Source organism: Hylobates moloch, unplaced genomic scaffold (assembly GCF_009828535.3).
Source record: "Hylobates moloch isolate HMO894 unplaced genomic scaffold, HMol_V3 SCAFFOLD_2, whole genome shotgun sequence".
NCBI lineage: Eukaryota > Metazoa > Chordata > Mammalia > Primates > Hylobatidae > Hylobates > Hylobates moloch.
In genome coordinates this window covers 56,687,635-56,713,733 of record NW_026652277.1, presented here as the reverse complement: position 1 = coordinate 56,713,733, position 26,099 = coordinate 56,687,635, and the positions used below count along the sequence as shown (strand labels likewise).

General features: G+C 44.0%; 1 protein-coding gene across 4 annotated transcripts in view; it reads right to left on the bottom strand.

Annotated features, from left to right (window-relative positions):
* Positions 1–2,844: 2,844 nt before the first annotated feature.
* Positions 2,845–26,099, bottom strand: part of NAAA (N-acylethanolamine acid amidase) — a 29,315-nt gene continuing 6,060 nt past the window's right edge. Inside the window, exons 4-11 of one of the 4 annotated variants that reach the window (XM_032149934.2) lie at positions 22,840–22,930; positions 17,174–17,250; positions 13,384–13,556; positions 13,174–13,236; positions 12,345–12,411; positions 11,196–11,224; positions 7,009–7,126; positions 2,845–3,181 (exon numbers count right to left, since the gene is read on the bottom strand). In XM_032149934.2, coding sequence (XP_032005825.1) covers positions 7,045–7,126; positions 11,196–11,224; positions 12,345–12,411; positions 13,174–13,236; positions 13,384–13,556; positions 17,174–17,250; positions 22,840–22,930 — 582 coding nt within the window. In that variant the 3' untranslated portion in view covers positions 2,845–3,181; positions 7,009–7,044. Of the gene's footprint in view, positions 3,182–5,795; positions 6,480–7,008; positions 7,127–11,195; positions 11,225–12,344; positions 12,412–13,173; positions 13,237–13,383; positions 13,557–17,173; positions 17,251–22,839; positions 22,931–26,099 lie in introns of those variants that run through there. The other 3 variants (XM_032149927.2, XR_009211730.1, XR_004247661.2) reach the window with 3 other exon arrangements.

Genomic DNA, 26,099 nt, shown 5'->3' with positions numbered 1-26,099 from the left:
GCTATGATCACGCCACTGCACTCCAGCCTGAGCAACAGAGTGAGACCTTGGCTTTAAGAAAATAAGAAAGAAGATAGTTTTGCTCCTCTTCTTCTTCTTTCAGGAAGGACAAAGGCTAATCCCCAGAGACAACTCTAGATCCTTATTGGCCTGGACATGGCACCAGAGAAATCTACATACCAAACTGTACAAACTAGCCTTTATCTACTGTTTAAGTCAAATAAAATATAGAGACAAATTTAACATTTTTTGGGGGAAGCAAGAATTGCAATTCCAGGTCGTCCACAGAGACAGGGTGATCTTCGGTGCGTTCAAAGAACAAAGAGAAGGTTGGAAGTTTTATAAAAAGGAGAAATGTTACATATTGTTTTGAAAGAATGTTCATCAGCACTAGTAAAGTTTTGGGGAGGGGGCAAACTCTGATTGGTGAGTGGCTGCAGTGGGTAAAATTAATCTTACAGTCTTAGCAGCTGTTTCAGTAGCTACTAGATAAAACTGGTTTCAGGTTTTAACAGACAGTTTCAGCAGTCAAGCTTGCCAAGAATTGCATTCTTGGAGCAATGTTTTGTGCCCTGTGTGCTTTTTCTTCCTGTCCTCTAAATGCCCTTTTATAATAAAAAAATTTTTTAGAGACAAGATATCCTTGTCACCCAGGCTGGAGTGCAGTGGTGCAATCATAGCTTACTTCAGCCTTGACTTCCTGGGCTCCAGCAATTGTCTCGAGTAGCTGGGACCACAAGTATGAGCCACCACACTGGCTAATCTTTTTGTTTGTTTTTTGTAGATACAAGAGTCTCCTTACATTGCCCAAGCTCCTAGTCTCAAGCAATCCTCCTGCCTCAGCCTCCCAAAGCACTGAGCTACCGCACCTGGTCTTGACTTTTTTAGTTGGTCATGACAAGAATGACCCAATTCATATAATTAACTTTTTTTTTTTTTTTGAGACAGAGTCTTGATCTTGTTGCCCAGGCTGGAGTGCAATGGTGCGACCTCGGCTCACCTTCACCTCCACCTCCCAGGTTCAAGTGATTCTCCTGCCTCAGCCTCCCAAGTAGCTGGGATTACAGGCCCCCGCCACTGTGCCCAGCTAATTTTTTTGTATTTTTAGAAGAGATGGGGTTTCACCATGTTGGCCAGGCTGGTCTCAAACTCCTGACCTCAGGTGATCTGCCCACTTCAGCCCCACAAAGTCCTGGGATTACAGGTGTGAGCCATCACACCCAGCCAATTAACTTTCATGCTATCTTTTGTTACTATGTATTTTCCTTTCCACAATTTGCTGCCCCAAGAGACTCAAGGTCCTTTTCCTTTGTCTTGTCACTTCTCTAAAAATTTATAGTTCCTTTGCTAAGATGCCATATAAAAACAAGTTCAAAACAAACCTTTCAGTTACTCTTCTCTGGGTACTCCATATTGCATATTCTGTACACATGTTAATCAACTTCTATTTGTTTTTTCAATTGTTAATCTTTTTTGTTGTTATGTTAATCTGTCTGTCAGTCTAATTTACAAGGCCCCAGCTGAAAACATAAGATGGGTAGAGGAATTGATTTTTCCTCCCCCACAGCGAGACCATCTTTTTTACTTTTTAGAGTCAAGTTCTCACTCTGTTGCTCAGGCTGGAGTGCCGTGGCGTGATCATAGCTCACTGCAACCTTAAACTCCTGGGCTCAAGTGATCCTCCCACCTCAGCCTCCCATGTAGCTGGGACTACAGGTGCACACCTCCATTCCCAGCAAAGTTTAAACAAATTTTTTTTTTTTTTTTTTTTTGAGACAGAGTCTCACTCTGTCACCCAGGCTGGAGTGCAGTGGCTTGACCTCGGCTCACTACAACCTCCACCTTCCGGGTTAAAGCGATTCTCCTGCCTCAGCCTTCCAAGTAGCTGGGACTACAGGTGCATGCCCAGCTAAAGGCATGAGACAGGGTTTAGTAGAGACAGGGTTTCACCATATTGGCCAGGCTGGTCTCGAACTCCTGACTTTGTGATCCACCTGCCTCGGCCTCCCAAAGTGCTGGGATTATAGGTGTGAGCCACCACGCCTGGCCTTAAACAAATTTGTTTTTAGAGACAAGGTCTTGCTATGTTGGCCAGGCTAGTCTCAAACTCCTGGGCTTAAGCACTCCTCAGCCTCCCAAGTAACTGGGATTACAGATGTGAGCAACTGTGCCTGTCTGTCTTCTTTTTAAAGGATGAATAATATTCCACTGTGTGTATATACCACATTTTCTTTATCCGTTCATGCCTAGATGGATATTTAGATTGTTGATAAGAGTGTTACTTTCCTCCTGATATTGGAAGGACATCTTCCAAATGGAGATTTTATCTCTTGTTTTCAGGAAGAAAATGGGGAGGGTCAGAATGAATTTCTTTTCCCTGCTGTTTTTTGTAAGTGCTTTTAGCTCAAAACAGTCCTTATACCAAAGTGGCATATTTGGGGTAGTGTGTTCTGAGCTCCTTCAGCATACTTCAAGTTCAGGAGAAAAGACACAAGAGAATGCAGGTGAGCAATTCTGAGATAGCTGAATATTCTCCAAAATTGAACAAAAGTCACAAATTTGAAATTTGGGGAGCACAACAAATCCCAAGCAGGTTTAAACAAAATTCAATATCTGGACACATTGTAGTCAAACCACGTGACACTGTTATCACTGTCACGCACGTCCGTGGGAAGAGATCATCAAACAGGCTTTATGTGAGCAATAAAGCTTTTTAATCACCTGGATGCAGGCGGGCTGAGTCCAAAAAAGGAGTCAGCAAAGGGTGGTGGGATTATCACTAGTTCTCATAGGTTTGGGATAGGTGGTGGAGTTTGGAGCAATTTTTTGCAAGCAGGGGGTGGATCTTACAAAGTACATTCTCAAGGGTGGAGAGGATATTACAAAGTACCTTCTCAAGGATGGGGAGGGTGTATCGTACAAAGTACATTCACAAGGGCGGGGGAATATCACGAAGTACATTATTGCAAGGGTGGGGAGGGTGTCTTGTCACAAAGTCAATTGATCAGTTAGGGTGGGGCAGGATGTCATCAGTTAAGGTAGGAACTGACTATTTTCACTTCTTTTGTGGATCTTCAGTTGCTTCAGGCCATCTGGATGTATACGTGCAGGTCACAGGGGATATGATGGCTTAGCTTGGGCTCAGAGGCCTGACAATCACCTGATGGGTTCTTCTTGCTCACTGCACAGACAAAACCAATTCACTGAAAACATACTAGAGAAAGAGTTCAATTAACAGTCCTAGAAGGAGCATGGGTGTTATTACTCAAATCAGTCTCTCCAAGAACTCAGAGGCTGGGGTTTTAATGGATAATTTGGTGAGCTGGGGGCTAAGGAGGGGGGTTGCTGATTGGGGATGAAATTACAGGGGTATGGAAAACAGTCTTTATGCACTGAGTATGCCCTTTGGGTGAGGGCCACAGGACTAGATGACTCATGGTCACAGGTCCTGGTGGGGTCAAGTGGTTGCCAGAATGCAAAAGTCTGAAAAACATCTCAAAAGACCAATCTTAGGTGCTATAGTAGTGATGTTCTCTACAGGAACAATTGGGGAAGACACAAATCTTGTGACCTCTAGCCACATGACTCCTGAGCAGTAAGGGATTATAGAAACTATGCCTACATTTAGCAGAATTCAGGTTCTTCCCATAATCTTTTTTTTTTTTTTTTTTTTTTTTTTGAGACGGAGTCTCGCTCTGTCACCCAGGCTGGAGTGCAGTGGTGCAATCTCGGCTCACTGCAAGCTCCGCCTCCCGGGTTCACGCCATTCTCCTGCCTCAGCCTCTCTGAGTAGCTGGGACTACAGGTGCCCGCCACCAGGCCCGGCTAACTTTTTTTGTATTTTTAGTAGAGACGGGGTTTCACCGCGGTCTCGATCTTCTGACCTCGTGATCCGCCCTCCTCGGCCTCCCAAAGTGCTGGGATTACAAGCGTGAGCCACCGCGCCTGGCCTCTTCCCATAATCCTAATCTCATAGCCTTCCATTAGTTTTACAAAGGTGGCTTTACTCCCTAGCAGGGCAGAGGTTAGTCTGAGGGTGGGGTTATTATCATCCTTTCTTTAAAGTTAAACTATAAACTAAATTCCTCCCACAATTAGCTTGGTCTGTGCCCAGGAATGAGCAAGGACGGCCAGCCTGTGAGGCTAGAAGCAAGATGGAGTCAGCCATGCTAGACTTCTCTCACTGTCATCATCTTTGCAAAGGCAGTTTCAACAAAAAGGACAAATATCTGAAAAGCAACTAGAGTGTTGGATTACTTAAATCATTTTCCCGAGGAACAGCCCTCAATGCCTTGGCTTTGCCTGGTTAAAATTAGGGTATTCCCCAAATTTCCAAAGATCATGGTATATTTTCAAGAAAACAAAAATGGAATAAGACTAATAAGTAGAAATTTAGCCTGGCCAGGCTGGGCGTGGTGGCTCACGCCTGTAATCCCAGCACTTTGGGAGGCCAAGGCGGGCAAATCACGAGGTCAGGAGTTCGAGACCAGCCTGAACAACGTGGTGAAACCCCGTCTCTACTAAAAATTCCAAAAATTAGCCAGGCATGGTGGCGCACGCCTGTAATCCCAGCTACTCAGGAGGCTGAGGCAGTAGAATCGCTTGAACCCAGGAGGTGGAGGTTGCAGTGAGCCAAGATTGTGCCATTGCACTCCAGCCTGGGCGACAGAGGGAGACTCTGTCTCAAAAAAAAAAAAAAAAGAAATTTAGCCTGGCCAACATGGCAAAAGCCCATTTCTACTAAAAATACAGAATAAGCTGGGCATGGTGGCACATGCCTGTAATCTCAGCTACCCAGGAGGCTGAGGCACAAGAATCGCTTGAACCCTGGAGGCAGAGGTTGCAGTGGGCTGAGATTGCACCACTGCACTCCAGTTTGGGTGGTGGAACAAGACCCTGTCTCAAAAAAAAGAAAAAAAAAGACTAATGAGTAGAAATTTCTAGTTTCAATGGCTGTGTGATGTGTGATACAGCTGGCATGAGTAAACTACTTCTCATATTTTATTTTTAAAAGGGCATTGGGTGATGAAAATTGAACAGTATTTATACAACACTGTCCAAGAAGCAACATGAATATTCTGGGCCACTAGAGAGGTCTGCAGTATGTCAGGGGAGCGATGTTCTGTACCTGGATAACACTTCCTTCTAGACATTCTACTCACTATGCCAAAGGAAAAGTTAAGCCTGGGAACCGAGACCCTCAAAAACTGCCTTCCTTTTGTTCCCAAACATAGCTGTAATTTCAAACGGTTGCTTTAATCTTATGTAAAATGTAGATTTACTGAGCACGTGACAAATGCATCATTGACTTTCCCTCCATTCCCTTGTTTTCATGTGCTAAATGTAGATTCACTGAGCACCAATAATAAGAGCTCACAAGAATGTAACCACTTGCCTCACTGTCTACCCTCTTTTTATCCCCCACTCCTGCTTGCTCTTTCCCCTTTAAATACCGAAGTCCCTCAAACCCTCTTTGGGAAAAGCACAGGACAGGTCCTCCTGTGACTGGTGTTTCTTTTTCCCGGGCACGTCCTTATCCTTGGCAAAATAAACCTCTCATGGATTGAGTGCTGCTTCAGGACATTTTCATTTACACTTTTAACCTTTTCTGACTTCATCCTCAAGGACATTTCTTTCATGCACATGTGAAAAATCAAACTCTACCAAGCAGCTGTTCATTCCCTTGAATCCTGACACTTAAATAACATCAGAACTAAGAGAGTTGCTATCTCAGGACAGCCGTTCAGAACCACAAGACTTCAGAGGTGAGAAAGCAGGGAGAACACAATGCTAAATTTCTTTGAAATTTTTTTTATTCTCCTTGCCAACATTTCTTTTGACATTTTATTACTTAATTATGTCACATTAAGAAATAATTTAGTTGCATATTATTTTCAAAAAGCAGTAAGAAAGTAGCTATTGAGAAAGGAGGAGGGCCATAGGTTTTTCAATAAAACCTTAGAAACATTATAAAAAACGAGACTCCCATTACATGCAAATACATGATCAAAGATCAGACTAACACACATTCAAGCAGGCTTGGTTCGAAATAGAGTTCTCCATTTCTTTCAGACGAGCCTTTTTTCTTAGGCTCTTTCAGAAGCACTTCACAATGAACAGAGGTCTTGCCAGCTCATTTCATTAGTGGAGAAGCAAAGGTATGATGGCAGAATCATGAGAAGATGGAAATAAGGCCTGAGGATATGGCTTGATCTCTGAGACCAATTATCTTTGAGTTATTCAGGCCAGGATAGAAGCTTAGAGAGGATCGAGGCAAACCATGAAGGGAAGGGAATGCAGGACAATGCCCATTACTGGCTTTCCCACAAACTCCAAATTGATCTCCTGGCCCCACTTCTCAAGGTTGAAAAGTTAAATGAGGAAGGAGCCTGCATTGTTCGTAACATAATACGATACTTTCACTTTGTCTTAATTTTTAAGGTGCAGCTCTTCAAGAATTTCATTTTTAAAAAAATCATCTGTAAAGGAAGAAAAAAATGCATTTAATTCAAAGACTGATTTTTTTTTTTTGAGATGGAGTCTCACTCTGTTTCCCAGGCTGGAGTACAGTGGTGTGATCTCAGCTCACTACAAACTCCACCTCCCGGGTTCAAGCGATTCTCCTGCCTCAGCTCCTGAGTAGCTGGGATTTTGGGTGCCCGCCACCACACCTGGCTAACAGTTTTTTGTAGTTTTAGTAGAGATGGGATTTCACCATGTTGGCCAGGCTGGTCTTGAACTCCTGACCTCAAGTGATCTGCCTGTCTCTGCTTCTCAAAGTGCTGAGATTACAGGCATAAGCCATCACGCCCGGTCAAAGATTGGTTTTCATACAAACAATTCCAAATAAAATATCTAATGATGACAATCTGACACAAATGACAATGCCAGATGCTTGTCAGAAAATATTATATATGTATACATTTTAAGGATGTTACCATCCATTGTGAGAAATACCAGCACACACCCACTTCACCCCCTCTCCCCAAAACAACAGTAACAACAAACCTTTCACAGCACGGGTGAATACGCTCTTCTGCTGACTTACTTTCCACTTGGGTTTCTGATCCTAGTCATGTACTTGTCTGGGCTACCGGCACTCATTACCGTAGTATAAATTGTGAGGCTGAAAATTATGAGAGGAAATTTCATGTACACATCATTTTCTCTAACATGCCAGAGAGGGAAGAAAGTGACCAAGTGCTTCCCTAACACTTGGGATCTGGGACAAGGCCCTTTATGCCAGAATATTTTAAATCTATGAATCAAGAGATCAAAGTGCTCTTTCCTCCTATTTTGACAACACGGTGGAAGGCCAAGTTGGAACTTAAAACCTCAGACTTAATTATCTGGGTGTGGTGGTGCCTGAAATCCCAGCTACTAGGGAGGCTAAGGCAGGAGAATTGCTTGAACTTGGGAGGCGGAGGTTGCACTGAGCCGAGATTGCGCCACTGCACTCCAGCCTGGGCAACAGAGTGAGACTCTGTATCATAAAAAATAAATAAATAAAATCTCAGACTCCTCAGAGCTCTACCCCAAGGCAGTGGGGGAGACCAAGCCTTGGCCCTCACCCTGGCTCTGTCCTACCCTCAAGGGCCTTACTTGCACACATGTGACGTCACCGCCTTCGCATTCCCCAGCAAGCACCTACCCCTGTGCCCTCCCTCAGTGGCCGTGCACCACCATCAGGAGAATACCACCCAGAGAAGAGGAAAACACAAACCCTGGAAGTGGAGGTGGGGCTGTTCAGGCTGAGAATTACAGGGTCCTGGGTACTTGGGCAGACTCTAGGTGGGCAAATGCCCTTGGTCCAGCAGATTCCTTATACCATGCTTTGGGGGGTGGTATCACAACTAGAGGAATTCCAGAGGGGGGCCTCTAAAGCTCCAGGATCAAGGCACCTGCCCTGCCCCTCCACCTTGCCCAGATCTAAGGATGAAAAGTATAGTGTCATCGATTCCACATTCCATATAGCAAGAGACCTAAACAACTTGAGCACATGTGCCCACATGCACACACATTTGGCTTGGAATCCAGCTGAGGTGCATGTGCAAAATATCGGAGCTGGGTTGTTCAGAAACAGGCAGAATTAGCAGCACTGGGTCCACAGCTAAATCACACACCCAGTTAAAGACAGCATTATAAGCAAGTGCAGAGCTTGTCCAAGGGTGATGGAGGTTCCCTGAACAGGACCTTAGTTGCTCGTTTACTTTAGTCATAGTTCTATTCTCCATTACTGTTTTAGTATTTTCTCTGCTCATGAGCCACAGCAGAGGATGGAGTTGTATTGCAGGTGGGTGTAATTTTGCAGCACAGCACAAGGGGGCAGCATAGAGCTAACTGCGTTTGTTCAGACTACTTTTTTGTTGTTTTTCTGTTTTTCTTTTTTTATTTTCAGATACAGCTATACTTATTTCTATTAACCTCACACAACTGAACAGCCTCAGTTGAGGTTAATCATTACATGTAAAGGGCCTGAGAGTCAGAAATCTGTGTTAATTCTGGCTGCATGGTGATTGTCACTTAAATGCAGTTTCTCTTGACTTTTCAAGTATACAACAGAGAAAAACATTACTTGGTAAACTTTATAATTTCTAACAATTTTATTTTGACCAAACCATTTCAGAAACCATTTAAACATTCATAGGCCGGGCGCGGTGGCTCACGCTTGTAATCCCAGCACTTTGGGAGGCCGAGGCGGGCGGATCACGAGGTCAGGAGATCGAGACCACGGTGAAACCCCGTCTCTACTAAAAATACAAAAAATTAGCCGGGCGTGGTGGCGGGCGCCTGTAGTCCCAGCTACTCGGAGAGGCTGAGGCAGGAGAATGGCGTGAACCCGGGAGGCGGAGCTTGCAGTGAGCCGAGATTGCGCCACCGCACTCCAGCCTGGGCGACAGAGCGAGACTCCGTCTCAAAAAAAAAAAAAAAAAAAAAAAAAAAACATTCATAACTGTTAACTCAGTAATCCTACTTCTGGGAATTCAGCCAAGGCAAATAATCTGAAAGTAAGCAGGGGAGAGGCAAACGAATATGTTTATTTCAGAGTTTTAATAGAGGAAAATCTAACAACTGGAGAATGCTTAACTCAATTATAATACAGCCAACTGGCCACTGCCACCATGTAAAATTATGAGGGCTCTTCAAAGCAGAGAAAATGCTTTGTTTTATTAAAATAAATGTAACTATTTTATTATAATACTAATTTTTAAAAGATATATTCATCACTTCTTTTTTTTTTTTTTAGACGGAGTCTCCCTCTGTTGCCCAGGCTGGAGTGCAATCTCAGCTCACTGCAACCTCTGTCTCCCGGATTCAAGCGATTCTCCTGCCTCCGCCTTCCAAGTAGCTGGGATTACAGGCATGCGCCATGACGCCTGGCTAATTTTTGTATTTTTAGTAGAGATGAGGTTTCACCATGTTGGCCAGGCTGGTCTCGAACTCCTGACCTGAAGTGATCCACCCACCTCGGCTTCCCAAAGTACTAGGATTACAGGTGTGAGCCACCACACCCAGCCAGATATATTCATCATTTCTATAATTACCTAAAAAAACTATAAGAACACAAAAATAGTTTATTAACCCCCATTTAAAAAATGACTATTAAAAGGGCAAAATTGTGCCCCGCTATGAAGGGTACAGTCAACAGTGCATTGGAGCTAGCTCCTACAGGCTGGTGAGGGCCAATTATTAAATATGCAGGAAGTGTATGAGCCAACTATAAGCCTGAAATCAGCCATGTGGGAGTATTCACACCATGGAATTCAACAAATGCTACAAATTTGGGAATTTTTTCATTTGTCCCTTCCCACACAAAGAGCTGGTTTACTAGCAGACCACTGGGCATGCTTTGTTACCCAAATAGCTCATTTGTTTGAGTAGCAGAATACTGACTAATTAGTTGTCTTTTCTTTTCTTTTCTTTTTTTTTTGAGACAGAGTCTCGCTCTGTTGCCCAGGCTAGACTGCCATGACATGATCTCAGCTCACTTGCAGCCTCGACTTCCCAGGTTCAAGTGATTCTCCAGCCGCTGCCTCCCAAGTAGCTGTGATAACAGGCGTGCACTGTCATGCCTGGCTGATTTTTGTATTTTTAGTAGAGATGAGGTTTCACCATGTTGGCCAGGCTGGTCTCAAACTCCTGACCTCAAGTGATCCACCCGCCTTGGCCTCCCAAAGTGCTGGGATTACAGGCGTGAGCCACCGCACCTGGCCTGCTTTCACTTAAAAAAAAAAAAAAGAAAAAGATATTTAAAAGTATGTGAGTAAAATCCTAGGCTATACACTAGAGAAACCATTGCTCACAGAATGCTGCTACCAAGGGTACAGGCTAAAGAAGAACATTAACTTAGTGAATTGTCAGTGGAGCAAGGAACAGCATTGGAGATAGTGGAGATTCCTCGGCAGGAGAAAAGAAAACCAAATGTATTCAGAGTTTATTTCTAAGGAGCTACTAACAGGTGAAGGCTGTCCACAGCTACCTGACTGAATTAGGATGAACACCTCACTGCCAGAATATTTCAAATGTAGGAATCAAGAGGTCAGCCAGTCAAAGTGTTTTTCCTCCTAGTTTGACAACACTATGGAAGGCCAAGTTTGAATTTAAAATTCCCAGAGCTGGCCGGGTGCAGTGGCTCACGCCTGTAATCCCAGCACTTTGAGAGGCCAAGGCAGTCGGATCACGAGGTCAGGAGATCAAGACCATCCTGGCTAAAACGGTGAAACCCTGTCCCTACTTAAAAAATACAAAAAGTTAGCCGGCCGTGGTGGCACGCGCCTGTAGTCCCAGCTACTTGGGAGGCTGAGGCAGGAGAATGGTGTGAACCCGGGAGGCAGAGCTTGCAGTGAGCTGAGATTATGCCACTGCACTCCAGCCTGGGTGACAGAGCGAGACTCTGGCTCAAGAAAAAAAAAAAAAATTCCCAGAGCCTCCTTCAGGGTCACTCTATTCTCTTTACCTTTGGATTTCTTCATGGACTTCTCACCTGATTTATATTTGTTTATCACCCCCCCCCCACCCCACCCATATTAGTCCCATGAGAGCAGAGACTTTGTTTTGCTCACTGCTGTACCCACAGGAGTGCCCCCACAGCCTGGTTACAGGAGCCCTCAGATCCTTGCTGAGCCAAACAGTATGTGAGTGAGTTCACTGTTCTGGAGTGATGTGTGAACAGACATGTTTAACAAGTCACTTACTTGTTATAAACTGGAACCACTGACAAAACCTGCATAGGAAAAAGTCATATTATAGAGAAGATTCCATGGTAGAAGAAATACACATAGAATATCTATGGAGGGCCGGGTGCAGTGGCTCAGGCCTGTAATCCCAGCACTTTGGGAAGCTGACATGGGAGGATTGCTCAAGCCCAGGAGTTCAAGACCAGCCTGGGCAACATAGAGAGACCCTGTCTCTACTAAAAAAGAAAAAAAAAGAATGTCTATAGAAAGAACATAACCACTCTTTAGTGTATCTTGAGGTGATATAGACTTTTTTTTGAGACAGAGTCTTACTGTGTCATCCGGGCTAGAATGCAGTGGCGTGATCTTGGCTCATTGCAACCTCCACCTCCCAGTTTCAACCGATTCTCCTGCCTCAGCCTCCCAAGTAGCTGGGATTACAGGCACACACCACCAGGCCTGGCTAATTTATATATTTTTAGTAGAGACGGGGTTTCACCATGTTGGCCAGGCTGGTCTCAAAGTCCTGACCTCAAGTGATCCTCCTGCCTTGACCTCCCAAGTGCTGGGATTATAGGTGTGAGCCACCGCATCTGGCCTGACTTTTTAATTCTTTCTCTTTTTTTCTTTTAAACAATGAACATATATTACAACTATGCCTTTTTCTTTTTAATATAAAGAAAAACTTTGGTGAAGATGGACATTTTAACTTATATAAAAGCAAGTTGAGAAAATGGCATATACTTTTTTTTTTTTTTTTTTTAGACGAAGTCTCACGCTGTCGGGCTGGAGTGCAGTGGCGCGATCTCGGCTCACTGCAAGCTCCGCCTTCTGGGTACACACCATTCTCCTGCCTCAGCCTCCGGAGTAGCTTGGACTACAGGCGTCCACCACTACGCCCGGCTAATTTTTTGTATTTTTAGTAGAGACGGGGTTTCACCGTGTTAGCCAGGATAGTCTCGATCTCCTGACCTCGTGATCCGCCTGCCTTGGCCTCCCAAAGTGCTGGGATTACAGGCGTGAGCCACCACTTTTAATAAATGATTTCAACCAAATAAAACTTTTACCATAACATTTTCATCTACAAGATTTCACGGAGTTTTTCATATTCACTATTAACAAAACACCAAACATCCTAGGTGTGCGAGACACTGTGACACAAGTTACCTGGAAAAGTGCCTCCAGGCTGAGGTTTGCTTGTCCCGTAGCATTAAGGGCCTTGATGGCAGGTGTTCTGTAAGGACAAAGGTCAAAGGTCACTTGGCATTTCAACAAGCGCTGAAGCCCATCAGCTGTCATTTTTGGGACGCAGAATGCAAGCTCTAGTCTCATTATCCCCCTTTCTCCAAAACAGATTCTGGCCCCAAGCCTGTTTCCTGCTGAGGCCCAGCCCACCACAGTGGAATTCATCCAGCAGCTGGGACGGTTGGCACCATCTGCTCCAGAAAGCTGGGATGATGAAAATGTGTGGCTGCAGAACTGAACAGTGGCCAAACTTGTGGGGCAGTAAAGCCAAGGCAACGTATATAGCTACCTGCACTTTGGAACTGTGCTGACTTATAATTATAGAATGTTTACAACTTGAAGGGACAATAAAAACCCTTGACTGGTTTATTTATTATTTAAATAAGGGAAATAATTTCCTTCTAAAAATATCTTGCCTAGAAGACCATGAACCTGGCCCTTTGCTTTCATTTTACAGACAGGCAAACAGAGGCCCGAGAGCCACCCAGTGAGTCATTAGCAGAGCTGGTGATGGGCTCTAGGGCTCCTGACCCTGAGAGGCTCCCAACACCCGCCCAGCTGCTGAGAGGCTCTGCCCATTGCTCTCCTCCACACAACACTCCCTTCCCAGCCAAGGCACTGGCGAAGGGGCTCAGGTACATTTTCTGGGAGAGGATAGCACCCATAGGTCTTGCCGGTTCCTGTGACAGAATGGGCATATTCTCCTGACCACAAGAAAACACTGCAAACCAGAAAGCACGTAGCAGCCTACCTCCGGTCATCTTGCTTGGGTGCTGGCTTCCAGTGGTCGTAATTTGTCTCAACTCGGAACCACCTATAACAGAGCACATCATCTTGTCTTATCCAAGGCAATTTACGACATAGCAAAGGAGACATGAACAAATGTAAAATACCCCTCATTTCACCAATTAAAAAAATGATTATTTGATACAAAATGACCAGAGCTTTCAATTCTACTTACGCTCCATTCAAAGGATCTAGAGGCCAAATGTCTGCTGGGCCATCTCTGTTCCTTGTGATGACCACCCCCTCCCGGGGCGATGTGCCACCAACAATGTAATAAACATCAGCAATAAGGGGAGTCTTGGCCAACTTGCCAACAGCTGCTTCGAAGTTTTCCGACTCATTCAGGGTCTGAACAAAAAGATGAACTTGCATAAGCAACCTCACCTGCAGTTGGGTCCACACCAGATGATGCACAAATGATCCAAAGCACATTCTCCTGATCTGTTATGTCATGACTATCACCTTGATCTGCTCTGACCTTATCCTCTTGTTATCAGGGCTCCTAAGATGGAAGAAATTTCAGCTTCAAAGGGGAGCCAGGAGCAGCAGGAATTTCTGACAGGAGGAGAGAACTGTTGACAAGCCCTAGGCCTGGCTCAGCAAACACGGGCTGTGTGCTCTCCAGGCAGATTACCCTCACAAAGGACTCCTCGTGCTTCTTCATTCATTTATTATTTCAACTAGGACTACAGGCGCCCGCCACCGCGCCCGGCTAATTTTTTGTATTTTTAGTAGAGACGGGGTTTCACCGTGGTCTCGATCTCCTGATCTCGTGATCCATCCGCCTCGGCCTCCCAAAGTGCTGGGATTACAAGCGTGAGCCACCACGCCCGGCCTGTCCAATCATATTTCTACATGGCATTCCATACTTTGTTAAACCTAAGCATAAAAATGGACAATGTCCCCTGTACCTTTGGGTCTTCATTCTGAAGACCCTATGTCATGTACATGTTAAATAAATTTGTATGCCTTTTCTCCAATCAATGTGCCTTTTGTGAGTTGACTTTTCAGTGAAATTTCAGAAGGCAAAGAGGAAATTTTCCCTTGGCCTTTGCACAGGTAATAGGAGTGATGAAATATTTGTTTGCTTATGTTGCCTATACCATCCCCCAACTACTATCAAATTCATTTTCTCTAACCTGTGACAATAAAGCAAAAGAACATCAATAAAAAATACTGAAGGCACTGGTGACTTATTTTACCCAAGCGACAAAGTCAGGGAGTGCAAATGCCTCATCTATCTCAGGAAATGGAGGAAATGGGCAGTGACTGCTAATAGACACGGAGTTTCTTTCTTCTTCCTTTTTTTTTTTAGTCTAGGTCCCAGAGGTTTCTTTTGTTATTTTATTTATTTACTTCTTTTCAGACATGGGGTCTCAATGTTGTCTGTTGGACCTGAACTCCTGGGCAGAAGGGATCCTCCCACCTCAGCCTTCTGAGTGTCTGGGACTGCAGGCGAGCACCATCACACCCAGCAGATTCGTCCTTACCAGAGAACATAGCAACCCCAGCATATGGATTTTTTTTCTTTCCTTATCAAATCAAGAACTTTCACCTTTTTGACACAGGAGATAGAAAGAAATTAGGCAGATAGTGAGGGTAAAAGAGTCCTTGGCAAGGCATCCTTTCTAACAAAAAGTAGTCCAAGAAATTATTCTTTTCTAACAAATAGCAGCCTGAAAAATCGAGCTGCAAACATAGATAAGCAAGCTGGAAGCTTGCACGGGTGAATGCCAGCAGCTGTGCCAACAGAAAAGGGCTACCTGGGAGCCAGGTATGTTCAAAATGGAGGCGCCATCTTCCCTTCTTTTTTCTTTTTCTTTTTTTTTTTTTTTGAGACAGAGTCTTGCTGTGTCGCCCAGGCTGGAGTGCAGTGGTGTGATCTCAGCTCACTGCAACCTCTGCCTCCCGAATTCAAGCGATTCTTCTGCCTCAGCCACCCAAGGGGCTGGGATTACAGGCACCCGCCACTACACCCGGCTAATTTTTGTATTTTTAGTAGAGATGGGGTTTCACCATGTTGGCCAGGCTAGTCTCGAACTCCTGACCTCCTCACTTCTCCGCCTCGGCCTCCCAAAGTGCTGGGATTACAGGTGTGAGCCACACTGCGCCCAGCCCATCTTCCCTTTTCTTTGTCACCATGTGTACAGTAAAGAAGCAGGCAACATGGCACCAGCCAGGTAGAGAATCCATCTGCATAATAAAAGATTAGGGTGGGGGCAGACAGCTTTTCATGCCCTATGCAAACGGTACACCTGGTCCAACCAATCTTTCCTGCCCTATGTAAATCAGATACCACCTCCTCAAGCTCATCCATAAAACCTCCTGCATTTCACCACAGAAGCAGCAACTCATTTTTTTGGGACTCCTCTTTGCTCTTCTCTTTCTTTCGCCTATTAAACTTCCACTCTTAACCTCATGCTGGTGTGTCCACATTCTAGTTTTCTGTGGCCCTGAGACAACAAATCAAAGGTATCACCCCAGACAAATGAGGCTGTTTCATTTTCACTTAAAGGAAACACCTTACAGCTTCTTTTTGTCATACCCAAGTTGCCGGCATCTCTATTCTTGCACTTTGTGGCAAATTATTAAGTACGATAAGGGTTCCTTGAACACAAGCACTGAGATGAGGTGACAGTCTGATAATTGAGACAGTTACTAGGTGACTGATTTCATCTCACTATTCAGAATATTGTGCAATTTAAAACTGATGAATTATTTCTGGAATTTTCCATTTCATATTTCTGGACCACAGTTGACTGTGGGTAACAGAAACCAAGAATAAGGGGAGACTACTGTAGATGTGGCCTGGAACACAGCACATTTTAATAGGTTCTTGTAGAGCAGATGTTCCTTTTGTTGTGTGCAGAGCTGCCTTCTAATGCATTTGCTTTGCTAGTTTGGATATTTGCAAATGGAGATTTTAAAAGGAGAGTACATCTGTCTCTGTAGAAGAGTGTAATATTATCTCCTATCTTAATCAGCTATTGTGGAAAACTCTAGCCTATGACAAAATTCTCTCCTTGACCAAACTCTAACCAGGCTCCTCTGAGCCCTTTTCTCTATTAGACCTTGACCGTGGCTTATAAAGACTAAAGACTCGAACAAATACTAATAGTTTCTAACAGCTCAAGCCCACGTCTCTCAGATGACTAGTCCCCCCTAAAGTGCCTGTCTGAGAAAACTCCAGGCTGTCAAAAGAATTTGCCATTTGTTCCAGCCAATGCCTGAAGGTAGGGCCCCTGTCTCCCTGTCTCTGTGGGAGGGTAGGAGCATAACTTCTATTTTTTTTTTTTTTAAGACGGAGTTTCGCTCTTATTGACCAGGCTGGAATGCAGTGGCACCATCTCAGCTCAATGCAAGCTCTGCCTCCCGGGTTCATGCCTTTCTCCTGCCTCAGCCTCCGGAGTAGCTGGGATTACAGGCACGTGACACCACACTCGGCTAATTTTTTGTATTTTAAGTAGAGACAGGGTTTCACCGTGTTAGCCAGGATGGTCTCGATCTCCTGACCTCGAGATCCACCCACCTTGGCCTCCCAAAGTGCTGGGATTACAGGTGTGAGCCACCGTGCCCAGCCTGGAGCATAACTTCTAAGTTCCAGTTAGCAAACTCAAATTGGTTTCACACGAACCAACCCCTCCTTTCCACTTTTCACTTCTCTGACTGTCCTAAGCTCCTGTTCCCTCACCTTTTAAAATACCCATCACCTCTGCACAAACCTTAGTTGAGCTCGGTTCACACTGGACTCTTCCTTACTCCAATAGCATATACTGATTACAATCTGTCCTTACCACTTTAACTAGTGCCTGGCTTTATCAAAAAGGTTTATATGCACTTTGCAGACATTAGATGCTTATGCTTTTAAGGAGTTCCTTACATTAAAAGCAACATTGTTAAATGACACAGAACAGTTTAGAAGGTGGAGGTGGAGTTAAGGAGGGCTCCACACTAAAAATACTCACAGCACGGATCAGCCAGCTGACCGGAATGTGTCTCTGAAACAGGGCAGCAATAGCATTCTCCCACCACCAGCCTTTATCTGCCAAGTTGAGTACATATGTTATATAAGTGTGTGTATATATGTACACATATGCAACAGATATGTTATTTTAGCAAGGAAATATAGAGAGATATTCACTCAAGTTTTGAAAGCAGAATCTTTCGTACCAGGATACAATGATAATTATGTTAAAGGAAATAATTCTTTTTTTTTTTTTTTTTTTTTTTTTTTTTTTTTTTTGAGACGGAGTCTTTCTCTGTCCCCCAGGCTGGAGTGCAGTGGCGCGATCTCGGCTCACCGCAACCTCCACCTCCTGGGTTCACGCCATTCTCCTGCCTCAGCCTCCCGAGTAGCTGGGAATACAGGCGCCCGCCAACACGCCCGGCTAATTTTTTGTGTTTTTAGTAGAGACGGGGTTTCACCGTGTTAGCCAGGATGGTCTCGATCTCCTGACCTCGTGATCCGCCCGCCTCAGCCTCCCAAAGTGCTGGGATTACAGGCTTGAGCCACCGCGCCCGGCTGAAATAATTCTATCAATTATACCAGGCAAAATAAAATTATGTAGCTGTCAAGGGAAGTGTCTTAATAAATATTAGGAAGAACATAGAGAACCTGAATCTTCCACATCTGTGATTTGTGCTCACATTTAAAAAAAATACAAATTTTTAATTATTTCCCAAAATTACTTTTGGGCAACTTTTAAAAGTCTGTTAGGGGATTCACTGCCAAACAAAAGTTTTCATTCAAGGATAAGCAATGGCAATACGAGAAAAAAATTGACAAATTGAATTTCACAAAAATTTTTAAAATTCTGTGCATTAAAAGACAGTATCAGCCAGGCGCGGTGACTCATGCCTATAATCCCAGCACTTTGGGAGGCCGAGGTGGGCGGATCCCCTGAGGTCAGGAGTTCGGCACCAGCCTCGCCAACATGGTGAAACCCTGTCTCTATTAAAAATATAAAAGAGCGTGGCGGCGGGTGCCTGTAATCCCAGCTACTCGGGAGGCTGAGGCAGGAGAATTGCTTGAACCCGGGAGGCGGAGGTTGCAGTGAGCCAAGATCAGGTCACTGCACTCCAACCTGGGTGACAGAGTGAGATTCTGACTCAAAAAAAAAAAAAGACGGTATCAACAGAGTAAAAGGCAACTCACAGATTGGGAGAAAATATTTGCATTAATAAGATATTAATATCCAGAGTATTTAGAGAACTCCTAAAACTCAACAACAACAAAACAAACATTCCAATTTAAAAATGGGCAAAGGGCCAGATGTGTTGGCTCATGCCTGTAATCCCAACACTTTGGGAGACCTAAGTTGGAGGAGGGCTTGAGCCCAGGAGTTTTAGACCAGCCTGGGGAAAACAGTGAAACCCTATCTCTACAAAAAATTTAAAAATTACCAGGCATGGTGGCACATGCTTGTAGTCCCAGCTTCTGGGGAGGCTGAGGCAAGAGGATTGCTTGAGCACTGTTGGTCAAGGCTGCAGTGAGCTGTGACTGAGTCACTGTACTCCAGCCTGAGTGACAGAGTGAGACTCTATCTCAAAACAAAAAAAAATGGGCAAAGGACCTGAATAGACATTTCTCCAAAGACGATATACAAATGGCCAGTAAGCACATGAAAAGATATTCAATATCATTAATCATTAGGGAAATGCAAATCAAAACTACATTAAGATGGCTACTATTGGCCAGGTATAGTGGCTTACGCCTGTAATCCCAGAACTTTGGGAGACCGAGGTGGGTGGATCACTTGTGCCCAGGAGTTTTAGACCAGCCTAGGCAACGTGGCAAAACCCTACCTCTACAAAAATTACAAAAATTAGCCAGGCATAATGGCACATGCCTGTAGTCCCAGCTATTCAGAAGGCTGAGGTGGGAGGATAACTTGAGCCTAGGAGATTTGAGGCTGCAGTGAGCCAAGATCCCACCACTGTACTCCAGCCTGGGCAATAGAGTAAGACTCTGTCTTGAGAAAACAAAAAGAAAAGAAAAAGAAAAAAAACAGGCCTTGTGCAGTGGCTCACTCCTGTAATCCCAGCACTTTGGGAAGCCGAGGCAGGAGGACTGCATGAGCTCAGGAGTTCGAGACCAGCCTGGGTAATATAGTGAGACCTTGTTTCTACTAAAAAAAAAAAAATTAAAAAAAAAATTTTAATGCCCACCCCCACCAAAAGAAAATAGCTAGAATTTGAATGTTTCTAGTGTAAAGAAAAGACATATATTTAAGGTACACATATCACAATTTGTGCATACATGATCATGCATTTATGAATGTGTGATTTGAGACAGTGAGACTCTGTCTCAAAACAAACAAACAAAAATGGGCAAAGGACTTGAACAGACATTTCTGCAAAGAAGATATACAAATGGCCAGTAAGCACATGAAAAGATACTCCGTATCATTAATCACTAAGAGAAATAAAAATGTGATTTGCATTTCTCTGTGATTATATGAAAGTAACACATTATCACATGTGTTCCCAAAATATGCATATGTAATGTGTATCAATAACAAAATTAATTTTTAAAAACCCACCAAGCAATTTTGAAATATATAATACGATTATTAACTGTAGTCACCTTGCTGTGTGGATCACCAGAACTTATTCCTCCTGTCTAACTGAAACTTTGTACCCTTTGACCATTTCCCTTTTTTCCCAGTGCATAGCAACCACCATTCTACTCTCTGCTTCTATGAGTTCAAACTTGGAAATGCCACATATAAGTGAAATCATGCAATATCTGTCACAACAGGTTTTAAGCAAGGGAACAACCTGACCATTCTAGTTGCTGGGTAGGGAAAGAATTATAGGAAGGTAAAAATAGTAGCAAGGAGATCAGGTGGACTGATCAGGTAGTACAGGTGTGATGGGGGCTAGCTCAGCAGTGGAGGTAGAGAGAATGGACAGGTACAGTTTAGTTCTGCTGTCAGAGCTGATAAGACTTAGGGAGTGAGGGGTCAGTGATGATTTCTGGTAGCAATTGGTTGGGTAGAGGTGCCGTTTTCTGAGACATGGGAAACGAGGAGAGGGACAGATTTCAGTAGAGGCAGAGTTGGGTAGAAAATAGGGAAAAGAAAAAAGCAAGAGATCTGCTTAGGCATGTTAAGTGTAAGATGCCTAGTAGACATCAGAGTGGAGATGCTGAGAAGATGGCTGGATGCTCCAGTCTAGGACTCAGAGGATGCCAGGCCTGGAGATGCAACAACAACAAAAACACTTCTGAGGCCCTTGCTCTGTGCCAGGGACTGCTGTATTTCATATTCGTTAATTCATTTCATCCTCATAGCAGCTATTATCATCCCTGTTTTTTTTTTCTTTTTTTTTTTTTTGAGACGGAGTCTCGCTCTGTCACCCATGCTGGAGTGCAGTGGTGCGATCTCAGCTCACTGCAAGCTCTGCCTCCTGGGTTCATGCCATTCTCCTGCCTCAGCCTCCCAAGTAGATGGGACTACAGGCACCCGCCACCACGCCCAGCTGATATTTTGTATTTTTTTTTAGTAGAGACGGGGTTTCACCATGTTAGCCAGGATGGTCTCGATCTCCTGACCTCGTGATCCACCCAGCTACAGCAGTAAGATTTAAACCCAGGCAGGCTGGCCCTGGAGTCTTGAGGTCTTACCCACCAGGTGTTTTGTTAAGCCTCCCCATTCCCTGTGGCATTCATTAGTCCTCCTCGTATCTTTATCCTTTCCTAGGGTGGCTTTGAGGCATTGCTGGCACCCCCCATAATGTCCAGAGACTTAATATCACAGCTCATTGCAGCCTCTAACTCCTGGGCCCAAGCCATCCTCCCATTTCAGCCTCCCACGTAGCTGGGACTACAGGCACATGCCACCATGCCTGGCTAAAAGCAGTTTGACGGTATTTCATTAAATGCGTATGTTGTAGACTAACTTGGTTATTTTTAACTGCTCATACCTTAGATTCTACTAATCAAGTTTGGTAAACAACTTGAGTTGCAAAATGAAAGCCAGTCACTTTTAATAAATATACATGTGATTATAGGCATTCTATTAAAAACCTTAGTAATTGTCATGCTGAGGTTTGGGTACCACTGGTTGAGAACCAGTACTATACATAGCTGACATATGAGAAAATGTGGAAGAAATACATTAGGATAAAGAACTGCTTACTGTGGACACTGATATATACTCAATCACCATCTTCCTGGTAAAGCCTTATGAAAAAAGATAAGAATAAACAATAACACTGGCCGGGCGTGGTGGTTCATGCCTGTAATCCCAGCACTTTGGGAGGCCAAGGCGGGTGGATCACCTGAGGTTCAGAGTTCGAGACCAGCCTGGCCAACATGGTGAAAACCCCTCTCTACCAAAAATACAAAAATTAGCCAGGTGTGATGGCACGTGTCTGTAATTCCAGCTACTCAGGAAGCTGAGGCATGAGAATCAGCTGAGCCCGGGAGGCAGAGGTTGCAGTGAGCTGAGATTGCCCACTGCACTCTAGCCTGGGCGACAGGGCAAGACTGTCTCAAAAAAAAACAAAAACAAACAAACAAAAAACCAAAACAAAAACCCCAAAAAAACAACACCATGAAGTCAATCAGGGTTCATCAGATGAGCAACACTAAACTTCAAGATACTCCTTGTATATATCCTTCTCCTTGATTCAGCTGCACGCTGAGGACAGACACAGAGCTCATTTATCTCTAGATTTCCCACATGCTGTGGAACTAAATGGTGTTCCCCTGAGATCTGGGGAATGGCAGTGGGGATGTCAATGAACAGAGCAATTGGGTCAGGACCCAGGAGAGCAATCTGAGAACTTCCTCTCCCACTACTAGCTGTCATTTCATCTCACAGCCTATTTCCTTCTCTGCCTAATGAATGGAGTTAAAAATAACAGCCCTGCCTAACAGGACTGTGGTGAGGGTCTAAGAAGAAGACATGTGAGGATGTACATGGTAAACCAGAAAGTGCTTTACAAATGTTGCTTGTATAACAGCATCATATATCCCCTAGATTATCACAGTAGTTACCAAATGGTCTTCTGCTTCCATCTTAACCTAACACAACCCAATCTCTACAGAGCAGCAAAGGTCATAGTTAAAAATATAAATCACATCTGTTCACTCCCTGGCCTACAATCCCCCTACAGCTTCCATTATGCTTAAAATCCAAACTCTTCATTGTGGCCCTGCACCATGGCCTCAGCCTCTTCTTCTCTTCTAATGTCACCACCCACTTACTCCCATGCTATAACCACACTGACTTTCTTTGGCTTCTCAAATCCACCAAGCTTATTATTACTACCTACGGCCTTCATCCTTGTGGTAAGACCACCAGAAATGGTCTTCCCCTGGCTTCTGCAGAACTAGCTCCTGGATCATATGGGTCAGGCCTTCTCTGACTCTCTGACCTGTACTAACCACCCCATCTCCTCCTTTACTCTCTATCACAGCTTCCTATTTTGCTTTCTTTGTAGCACTTATTGCTACCTGAAATCTTCATTGCTTCCATGCATACTGTCCATTTTCTCCCCCTAGGATGGAAGTCCCTGCCACATAGTGGGTGTTCTGTATGTTCTGTTGGGCGAGTGAAGGAAGTGCTTGGATAGAACTGAACAATAATGTAGCTAAAATTACACAGGAGTTTGTTTTGATTACCTCGTTCATCACCAGAAACTGTAAACTTGTGTGGGCTCTGGCCGGTCCATAATCCTACATAGCCAATAAAAGTAGTTCCTGTGAATGCAATCTGAAATCAAGAGATAACATGGATCATTTCACCATTCCAATCAAATACACTGAAATCACCTGTTTTGCCCCACAATTTTCTGGATTTTTTTCTTATAAATTCCAACATAATAGAATAAAACTCTGAAATAGCCTTCTAAGACAGAGGTTCTTAACCTTAAGCTGGGGTGGGGGGGCGTGGTCCACAGATAGATTTTAGTAGATTTGTGACCTTGGATGGGAAAAAAAAAGATGCATCTTTATTTTCACTAACCTCTAACTGAAATTTAATTCCTTTTATAATGAATGCATGCAACAAATCACACAATCATAGTGGTGCCAAAAATTTTGCCACTAGTAGAAATCACAGGTATTTTCACATACACAGTGTTGGCTGCAGATATTTTGAAACACTATCCATAATTTACTACTTTGAAATCATGGTAGTTATTAGACCCACTGCTAAACCTTACTATTTAATGTGTTAAGAAAAAGTATAACATTGAAATGGCTGTTTTCAACACAACTGATTTTCTTTGTAATGCTACGTATTTTATTTTATGTATTTATAAAACATTATTCACCAAAGGGGTGCACAAAGCAGGTTAAGAAGCCCCATCGTAGAAGTAGCAAGTGGAGTCTTACTTTAAAACTTGTTTAGAAGCCAAGAGCGGTGGCTCACGCCTGTAATCCTAGCACTTTGGGAGGCCGAGGTGGGCAGAACACCGGAGGTCGGGAGTTCAAGACCAGCCTGACCAACGTGGAGAAACCCCGATTCTACTAAAAATACAAAATTAGCCGGGCGTGGTGGTGCAAGCCTGTAATCCCAGCTACTAGGGAGGCTGAGGCAGGAGAATCACTTGAACCCGGGAGGCGGAGTTTGCGGTGAACCGAGGTAGTGCCATTGCACTCCAGCCTGGGCAACAAGAGTGAAACTCTGTCTCAAAATAAAATAAAATAAAACTTGCTTTGATTTCATTATAAGAGATGAATATCGGCCGGGCGCGGTGGCTCACGCTTGTAATCCTAGCACTTTGGGAGGCCGAGGCGGGCGGATCACGAGGTCAGAAGATCGAGACCACGGTGAAACCCCGTCTCTACTAAAAATACAAAAAATTAGCCGGGCGTGGTGGCGGGCGCCTGTAGTCCCAGCTACTCGGAGAGGCTGAGGCAGGAGAATGGCGTGAACCCGGGAGGCGGAGCTTGCAGTGAGCCGAGATCGCGCCACTGCACTCCAGCCTGGGTGACAGAGCGAGACTAGACTCTGTCTCAAAAAAAAAAAAAAAAAGAGATGAATATCACATATTTTATAAGCTCTGCGAAGTTAGGAGATCAAAGTGGGACTGTTCACCAATAATAATCACATTTAAATTTTAAATATTTAAAAATCCTTTTACATAGCTCTTTCATTTAATCCTCACAACTATCCCATGAATTATAGGCATCACCCCCACTTTAAATTAAGGTCACAAGCTCCAGTGATTGCAAGATACCACTATGTAACCTGCAGGAGAAAAATCAAACTCTATATGTCACCAAGGCTGGAGTGCAATGGTACAATCACGACTCACTGCAGCCTCAACTTCCTGGGCTCAAGCGATCCTCTCACCTCAGTTTTCCAAGTAGCTGGGACCACAGGCGCATGCCACCAAACCTGATTGATATATAAATATATACATAATTTTTTTTTTGCTTTTCTTAGAGACAGGGTCTCCCTACGTGGCCCAGGCTCATCTCAAATTTCTAGGCTCAAGCAATCCTTCTGTCTTGGCTTCTCAAAGTGCTGGGATTACAGGTGTGAGCCACCACAGCTAGACTTTATCAGTTATTTCTGATACCAAATTTTATTTTTCAAAGAAGTACTTTGGCCGGGCATGGTGGCTTACACCTGTAATTCCAGCACTTTGGGAGGCCGAGGAGGGCGGATTATCTGAGCTCAGGAGTTCAAGACCAGCCAACATAGTGAAACCCCATCTCTGCTAAAAATACAAAAATTAGCCGGGTGTGGTGGCACCCTCCTGTAGTCCCAGCTACTTGGTAGGCTGAGGCAGGAGAACTGCTTGAACCTGGGAGGCAGAGGTTGCAGTGAGCCGAGATCATGCCACTGCACTCCAGGCTGGGCGATAGAGCGAGACTCTGTCTCAAAAATAAAAACAATAGTAATAATAATAATAATAATTTACAGCCTAATTAAGGCTGTAAACGAAAACTATCAGTAGGCCTAACGCCTGGGTTCTGGCCCTACCTCTGCCACGTCTCTAGAGGCCTTGTGATTCGGGGTGAGTCAGTCTCTGGGAAGCTGGGCCCCCTCATCTAGAAAGTAAAGATAAAAATGTTGACTTATGCCTGCTTCACAGGGCTGCTGGGGGGATCGAATGAGGTCCTGTGTATGCTAATACTTTTGTTGTTGTTGTTGAGATGGAGTCTCACTCTGTCACTGGGCTAGAGTGCAGTGGTGCGATCTCACCTCACTGCAACCTCTGCCTCCCACGTTCAAGCGATTCCCCTGCCTCAGCCTCCCAAGTAGCTGGGATTACAGGCACCCACCCACATGCCCAGCTAATTTTTTTTTTTTTGTAGTTTTAGTAGAGACGGGGTTCCGCCACGTTGGCCAGACTGGTCTTGAACTCCTGACCTCGTGATTCGCCCGCCTTGGCCTCCCAAAGTGTTTGGATTACAGGCGTGAGCCACTGTGCCCAGCCAAAAATACTTTAAAGATTACAAACACTAGACAAGAATGAGAGATGAATTATTTTGTGGATAACCTGTTCTTAATGTCATAAAACAATTTCTTGGCCATGAGTCCTCCATAGAAAAGCAATTCCCAAGTGTAAACTGTCCGTATTCAGTAACAGTCACCTGAGTACTGAGAGTAAAACTACTTCTACAGACTATTTCTCTACAGATTATTTCATGGGAACTCCAAGAAAAACAAAAACAAATGAAGCAACAACTATTACAGTGAGTTTCAGAACAGCTGAAATAATTTATTTTCATTGCATTTATTCCTTTGTCTCTTTATAAGAGTATTAGCTCATTATAGAATAATGGAGAAAAAACATGACTAAATAATAAATAATATATATATATATATATATATATATTTTTTTTTTTTTTTTTTTTTTTTTTTTTTTGAGACGGAGTCTCGCTCTGTCGCCCAGGCTGGAGTGCAGTGGCGCGATCTTGGCTCA